Raw genomic sequence first — 8477 nt, forward strand, 5'->3', positions numbered from 1 at the left:
TTGTCTCCTAGGTGATCCCAACCAAAGACAGACTGGAAGGTTTGCTGGCGTTCAAAGAAAAACGTCCTCCTTGCTATAAGGGCGAGTAACACCGGCCTAACAAACCCAATTACAAGCAGATGCCTTCCAAATTGCCTTTCAGTGTTGTTGTAAAGAATGTTGCATACCTGAAATATTTGGAGCTCTGCCAGGGGCCCGATGGTCAAACCTGTAGGGATTTCAGCTGAAATGTTTGAAGAGCAAGTTTGAAAGATGAAAACTATTGCTCTGTCTGTGGAACAGCTTCTTTTTGCATGGTATGTCCTTTGTTATTTTGAACTGTTTTCCTTTTTATGTTGTATGTTTGTTACCTAATGTAAAAGAGACATTGTTCATTCTCATCAGTTAAAATAATACACTTCAATGCACTTCAAATGAACACAAAATGGAAAATGAGCTATTCTATTCCATTATATACTGTATATGCAACAAGAGAGTTCAAGGAGCTTGCAGTACTACCCAAACAAAATCTGGTTTGGTAGGTTGATTCCAGGAATCAGCACTGATATTAAGCATTAAACCTGCTTTCACTTCAAACATGTGCATATAATTAGTCCAGTCAACAACTACCCAGATTTTGCCCTAAGCATATTGAGACTTTCTCAGTTTCAAGGTATATGTTGTAGTGAAATGGCCACTGTAAGCAAAGCTATTAGGAAAAAGTACTGAAATTTGTAATTTACTATATGCATTAAAGCCTTAAAACTCATCCATACTCAGGTTAATTCAACAACACAACTATTTAAGATTAAAAAACAAGATAATGCTGACAAGTACTTCTATAAACATCATCTTACTTCCTCCAGTGAGTATTGCCCTAATGCCCTTAGTGTTTACTCATGTTATCTTACAGCTACATCCTGCTCTTTATTGGTTAGAAATCTGGCAGTAAACAATAAATGTGCCATTACTGGCCAACAACAGCTTTATTCATGCTAATTTAGCAAACAAGGAACTGTCTAACAAGAAAATTATAAAGAGTATCTATGCACTTCTGTTCAAAAAGGGGCCAGTGAGATTTTTTTTAAAGAAATGAATACTTTTATTCATCAAGGAGGCATTAAATTGATCAAAAGTGACAGTAGAGACATTTATAATCTTACAAAAGATTTCTATTTCAAATACATGCTGTTCTTTCGAACCTTCTGTTCATTAAAAAAACCTGAACAAAATGTATCATAGTTTCCACAAAGATATGAATCAGCACAACTGTTTTCAACACTGATTTCTATATGATTATATGATTTCTGAAGGATCTTGTGACACTGAAGACTGGAGTAATGATGCTGAAAGTCTAGCTTTGATCTCAGGAATAAATTGAACAATAAATTACAATAGAAAAGTTATTTTAAATTGTAATAATAATATTTCACAATATTACTGTTTTTAATGTATTTTTCATCAAATAAATGGTGAGCAGAAGTAACTGAAGACAAAAATTGTAATTTAAACGGTAGCAAAGTCCCTTTAAGACAAGTCATTTCACTGAAATACCTCTCGGACATGTGCAGCTCCTATCTCTTTGAATGGGGAAACATCAAATTCTCCAAAGCTGTTCGCCAAGATTTTGATTAAATTTCATATGTGAAATCACCAATGAAATCTGACAAACAACTCTCTCATAAATTTTGTTTCTAAACGCTCATGACAAAAAAAATATATTTTTCAGGCTGTATCAAGCTAATGCGCATACGCAGTCCTAAAGCGCGCATCTATTTTGTCCCATTTTGGAGGTGCGGGTCTGACTGTTTCTATAGGAACCGGAGCTCCTGTTGGCTGCTGCAGTGATGCGATGACTTTACCAGTCCGGATTGTCTCTTATTTAAAAGGCGGGACTTATTCCGCCATATTGCGCGTTGCACATTCTCCTATTCAAAACAATATGAGTGACACGTCTTGTGTTATTCTATAGTCTTTGGTGGTAGTAACAATAAAGGGATGTGATTTCCAAAAAACAGTGACCATGACTATCATGCTCCAAAAGGACAAAGAAACACTGAAGAATTAGCATGTGATACATGTCACTTTGGATAGACATAATTAAACAATATAAATATTATTTACAACTTAAATTCCACAATTGTTCTGTCACATTGAGACGGTGAAAGTGAGTCATGCTTAAGAAGAGCTCCATTCCCAGAAGCTCTGCAGTCATTTCACAGGAAGTGCTAAAGCAGTTAAAAAAACTTCAAAATTCACGTTTAACAGAAACGAGTCTTACTTAGCTTCAGGGCTTCATTTACTGCTCAAAAAATGTTAATTGCTATCATAATATTACAGTTGTGGGTGAAAGGAGGGTTTTTTCCTTTACAGTCTTTGTTATTTGAGCTTCAGTGGCAAAAGAGGAAAAAACCCAGACTGTTGCAAGAGCTGCTGTGTCAGCCAACAGGAACGCTGCCCCAGGGGCTCATGGGTGATTGTTTCATGCAGCACCACTGCTGCATTCTGAGAATTATTAACCCAGTGATGTAATGGTTATCTAATATACACACCTCAGGAAAGCAAATGACTGCCGGTATACATATGAGCCTTGGATGTGTTTGCTCATGTCAGCTTTTATTCTCACTTTATTTGATGTATAGTTGCTGCAGGCTCAAATGTCAAAGGGGCATCTATCGCTGTAATACATATTCTTCTGGTGCTGCTTGTTTTTGCGGCATGCTTTGTAGTCAGTTCACATCCGATTTTTAAAATGAGACAAACCGCAGATTTTTCTGTCCAGTCAGACTGTCAAGAATGATATTTTTTTTTCTTTTAGCTATTTCACCTTTGTTAAAAAACTGAAAACAGACAGAGGCTGTGTAGTTTTCAACCAATTGATGAATAAGACCAGGAAATTATCTCTCTGCTTCACATTGTCCAATGAAATTTGAACTTGTTTTGCCACATTACAACTGGTAAATATGAATATTTATAATGCATTCATATTTATTTTTTAAATATGAACAGGAATATTTTGACTTTTGAGCAATTTTGTACTGTTTTGTACAAGTTGTCATATTAATTATAATTCAAATGCATTTTGTTTTGTTGACCACAATATTATAGTTGATCATTTTTGAGAGAGGTACTTTTGATTCATTTTTTACATGCTGGAGCTGCTGTTTTATATAAAAGCGTTAGTTCACCCAAAAATGATAATTCTGTCATTTCGTTCCACACCCGTAAGACCTTCATTCATCTTCAGAACACAAATTAAGATATTTTTGATAAAATCCGATGGCTCAGTGAGGCCTGCATTGACAGCAACACTTTCAGATGCCCAGAAAGGGATTTCAAAACACTGCTTTGTGAAGCTTCGATTATTCGAATTTAAAAGATTCTTAAAGCTTCAAAGCTTCATGTAGCAGTGTTTTGAAATTGCCCATATTGTTGAATAAAGTTTTTTTTTTTTTATTGGCGCACAAAAAGTATTCTCTTCACTTCATAACATTAAGGTTGAACCACTGTGGTCACATGAACTAATTTAAATATGTCTTTAGTAACTTTCTGGGCATTTGAAAGTGTTAATTTTCTTGCTGTCAATGCAGGTCACACTGAGCCATCGGATTTTATCAAAAATATCTTAATTGTGTTCCGAAGATGAATGAAGGTCTTACGGGTGTGGAACGACATGTGGGTGAGTAATTAATGACAGAATTTTCATTTTTGGGTGAACTAACCCTTTAACAATATCTGGTCAACCGAAAAGTTGCACTGTTTGTTGGGTCTTTAAAGACTGGCACAGGAAACTAATTTGTCCTGAACTACTGAACATTTTTTAATATAGGTAGTTTGCATGAATTACAATTTGTTTTTTAATTGAGAAATGTAGAATTTTAGGTTTAACAGTTAGATGTAGCACAAAACAAAGATACAAATAAATGTGCAACTCTTTAAAAAAAACTATGCGCAAGTCATTTTCATAATCCATGTGTTTTTATTTTTGCAGTGTAATGATTGTTTAATCGTTTTACAAAGTAGAAATAAATTGATTTGAACTGCATATCACTTTTTGGACAACAAGTGTCAGTCATTTAAAAAAAAAAAACTGATTTCTGAGATATTTCACTTAAAATTATTTTCCAGTAACACTTTACAATAAAGTTCCATTAGTTAACATTAGTTAATGCCTTAACTAACAAGGAGTAATGCATTTGTTACAGCATTTGTCATCTTTAACTAATTAATAAATTATTAGTTCATTAGCGCAGGTCCATTAAATAATATTAACAAATGCAATTTTTGATTTTAGTCATGTATTAGTAAATGCTGAAATGAACTTCAAGAATAATAAGTGCTTTAGAAGTACTTTTTATTGTTAGTTCATGTTAACTAATATACTTAAACTAAAGTGTTACCTTTTTCCCTTTACACTCCTAGGTTGAGCAAACAAGAATAACTTGATGTATCAAAAACTTAAACACCAGAATAGGATCCTGAAAGAACAGGCCCAAGTAGGAAATTATTAGTCCTGTAATTATTTCCTCTTTAATTTTATTGGTAGAGCAGATATGTTGAGCAGGAAATGACATGCATACTTGGGTATTCAAAAACCTTTTGGGATTTTTTTTCTCAAAGTCTCCTTTTCTAGTGTTACTTCTTCAAGCATGTTTTCTCTTTGATGACAGCATTGCAGCATGTGGTGGCGGCTCAGGAATTTGAACCACATCCACATCTTCAGCTGCATTCCTGTGTGCTCAATGAAGCCTTTATTCCAATGGTTTAACACGTAGCATGTCTTCACATGCGCTCCAGCGATCAGTTCATCATTATATTCACCCCCCATGAAATGGTCTGCAGCACCACACCTGTGTCAGCCACAAGAATGTGCAGTGGACTCACTGCTGATGATAGATCTCAGATCATACTTAACTTAACTTGGCCCACAACAGACTTTCTCAAGTGTCTTTCAGCAGAGGCTGGGCACAACAACAGTGAAATGCTTTTTAAACACCAGCTTAGTTCCTGCTAGCACAGAGATTCAAATTTAAATATAAGAAAGAACAATTAAAATTAAAAAAAAAAAAAATTCAATATGAATTACCCATAAACATGGTATCATATACACACACAAAATGGGGTATTTCCAGAAACATTCAATTATATTACTCAAGGGTTGAAATTATAATATATTATAACCTCGGCCCATTCGCTGCTGGCAGGCGAGGCGAATGTACTAACAATGGCGCTAAACACCTCATTCCTAGCGGTCATCAATGCGCAGTGGTTTACCTGCACAACTCTCACTATCTGGCCACGGTTACACATGCAATGCGAGAGTGGATGTCTGTTAATCACAGCTGACGCACAACAAAATGCTTCATGAAAAATAAAGCGCAGTTGATGAACGAACGACAAGGAAGCACAAAAAGTGAACATACACTACACAAATAAGTAAATACAAACAAGTGTTCGTTATTAGTCTTCAACAGCACAGCAGCTCCAGACAATCAATGACACTCAAACCCAGTGTTACTCACATGTGAAGCGGAATCAAAGCAGCCTCCACATCTGTTTTCAGGCCTTCCTGCTTAGCTCTCTCCAGCGCTGGAAAGCTTTTCTAATATTAACGCTGGTCCTAAAGCGCTTGCCCAGTCATAAACCTTCATTCCAGTGATATTCTTTTTTGTTCTTTTGTATTGTGTCTATAATCTCCCTATTGCTCGTTCTCTCTCCACGACCGTCATACGCCCCCTAATGCTTATTGGTTATATAAGTTTGTTGCTGGTGTTGGCCCGAATAACAAAGAGTGTTTTTGAAAAACTACATACCCCACCTTTAAATGTTTTGCTCATGCCATTTCAGTCCCTCCAAGATTTTGTGATCATAAAATATAACACAAATCAAGCAAAATTTCTACAATATTTGCAGAAGCTAGCAATTTTTTGAAATTGCCGCAGATTTTCCACAGACGCGTCGTGTGACGTCACATCACACAGTCAGCCAAAGCCCACTTTAAAATAAGTGTGTCGAATATAAGTACAGCTAAAAGGTCTCATTTACCAAGAAACATCACGGCAAAAAACTGTACAAAACAATGTTTCATTTTTTACATGAAGTGTTTGCATAAGTTGATGGATTGGGTGCATTTTGGGTGCATTTAGTCATAAAGAAGCATTGTTAGAATCCTGTTAATATGATAAATTGTTGGCGTTCTCTTAATAGGTTGTTTGCATGCTGTAAAATTGATTAAATAACTGCTAAAGACAGATTAACATACAACTAGGTAAGTTAAAGGTTAATGAATTTTTAATGACTTTTATTTTTTGTTAAATTTGAAATGAAATGTTGACATTTTATTGTAATAAATTATTTTCAGCATTATCTTTTTATAAATTAGAGACCAATGGTTCCTGATGTCAGAAAAGTAATAAAAATGAATATACCAAAACTTGAATAAAGCCACTACAAAATCAAGCATTTTTCGCAAAAATACCACCACTTGAATCAATTAAGGCCCGTTCACTCCAAGGACGATAACAACTGTATACCGATAACTATAATGATATAGTTGTAAATATAAAAGTACAGCAGATACCACACCACAACTATAGCAATAATGGCACAGTGAAACTATATTGTTGGAGTCACTTTCAGAAGGTTTTTTTTTTTTTTTTTTTGCTTTGTTTGTTTCATGCTAAAGGTGTCCTGCTGCAGACTGCAGTGTTTGGTCTGTTTTAGTGTCCCAGATTTGCTCTCGAATCTAAGACTACTAAATGCAGTGACCCATTTTTTTCTGTAACCACTTGGTGTTTGGTAAGTGTACTGTGAAAGTTGTATTTATTAATCTCAACTGTCAATTGAAAACTCATTGACACATTTTATTTTGAGCACACATAGTCTGTATATGGAAACATAATCTCAGACATACTTTGCAGCATTTGCGATGTACTTGTTGTCTCAGCTTGTATCCTGTAAAGCTGTTTTGACACAATGTGTACTGTGAAAAACGTTATGTAAATATGATTGAGAAGAAAATTATAATTGTTATTTTAATACATCTATATCTCATTCCAGACTGTAAATTTGTAAAATTAAACATCTGCTATTGTGGCAATTAGTTTTATGTATTACAGCATGTAGACATATGTAATATGTCTTGCATAAGAGCAGACTCGGCATGAGAGGACAGTGTCATTTGTGTGCTATACTTGTGTATCTGTATGACAGCATAAATATTAGTCTTACAGTATTTCATTAACTCATATGTGCTTGTTCAAGCTCAGTAGTCCCATAACTTTTTATATATTCTTGGCTCAAAGCACAAGTATACTATAAATAATGTAGTGTGATGTAGTGACATTTGCTCAGTGCTGTCTGTCTTCTTTGCACTGTTTTATGCAACAGACCTGGCATTTTTTCTTCAGGCACAAATTATAAGAACATTTTAAAATTACAGTGATTACAGTTTTATAACATTTAATATTTAGTATCGGATAATAGTTTACAGACAGATGCGTCTGTCTTTGTTGACTCATATGGCTTTGGTAATTTTGGCCTAAGGAGCAAAAATGATTTCAGTACTAATCCTTTAAAAAAACTTTTTCATAATTAAATTTTTAATCTATATGAGAATGGCTCTTATACTGTAGTAGTTGACTATGTTATGGAGCCAATTAAGGGACACAATGGGGAGGAAAGGAAAAATTGGGAGGAAAAATTACATTTCTATGCTTTTGCATTCACTTCCAAAACTTTTGGGGAAACAAAAAAATTTGCATGCAAATGCAGTTTTTCTCAGAGGAAAGCAATACTTTTGCAAGCATAAACAGTTTTGGCGGAGCAAAACTTTAGCTCATAAACAAAGTTTCTCAGTGGAATGAAAAACTTTTGTGAATGAGTGTAAAGATATGTGAGAAATGTAATACGTTTGCAAGTGTGCAGTTTCTTGGAGAAGGCAAACATTTTGCAAGCAAACTTAACGTTTTTCGGAGGAACGCGATACTTTTGTGAGCAAACGCAAAATTTCTCAGAGGAACGCAAAACTTGTGAGTGAGCACAAAGTTTCTCAGAGAAACTAAACACTACGTTTCTTGGAGGAGCGCAAAAATTTTGCATGCGAAGTTTGTGATTGAGCACAGTTTCTTGGATAAACGCAATAGTTTTGCAAGCAAACAGTTTCATCGAGGAACACAAAACAAAAGTTTTGCAAAGGAACACAGCGTTATTTGGAGGAACATAATATTTTGAGCGGCTGCAAAATTTCTCAGAGGAACAACTTTTGCAAGTGAACACAAAATTTCTTGAAAAAGGGTACAAAAGAGGATTAGGGCCAAGCAATAATAAAAAAAATAAAACCATCTCGAGATTAAAGTTGTTAAATTTCAGGAAAAAACGTGTTAAATTTCGAGAAAAAAGTCTAAATAAAATGTTGAGAATAAACTCAATTATGAGAAAAAGGTTGTTAAATTACGAGAACAAATTCATTAAATTATGTTTATTCTCATAATTTAATA

At 34.6% G+C, this 8477-nt stretch overlaps 1 protein-coding gene across 4 annotated transcripts in view; it reads left to right on the forward strand.

The window, feature by feature from the left end:
* The window catches only part of auh (AU RNA binding protein/enoyl-CoA hydratase), a 50109-nt gene extending 41846 nt beyond the window's left edge, over positions 1 to 8263 (forward strand). For 2 of the 4 annotated variants that reach the window (XM_067398377.1, XM_067398378.1), the window contains one exon: positions 12 to 8263. In XM_067398377.1, the coding sequence (XP_067254478.1) occupies positions 12 to 89 (78 nt within the window). In that variant the 3' untranslated portion in view covers positions 90 to 8263. The remainder of the gene's footprint in view (positions 1 to 11) is intronic. The other 2 variants (XR_010896226.1, XM_067398376.1) reach the window with 2 other exon arrangements.
* The last annotated feature ends 214 nt before the right edge of the window (positions 8264 to 8477 follow it).

This window comes from Chanodichthys erythropterus, chromosome 10, assembly GCF_024489055.1.
Source record: "Chanodichthys erythropterus isolate Z2021 chromosome 10, ASM2448905v1, whole genome shotgun sequence".
Lineage (NCBI taxonomy): Eukaryota > Metazoa > Chordata > Actinopteri > Cypriniformes > Xenocyprididae > Chanodichthys > Chanodichthys erythropterus.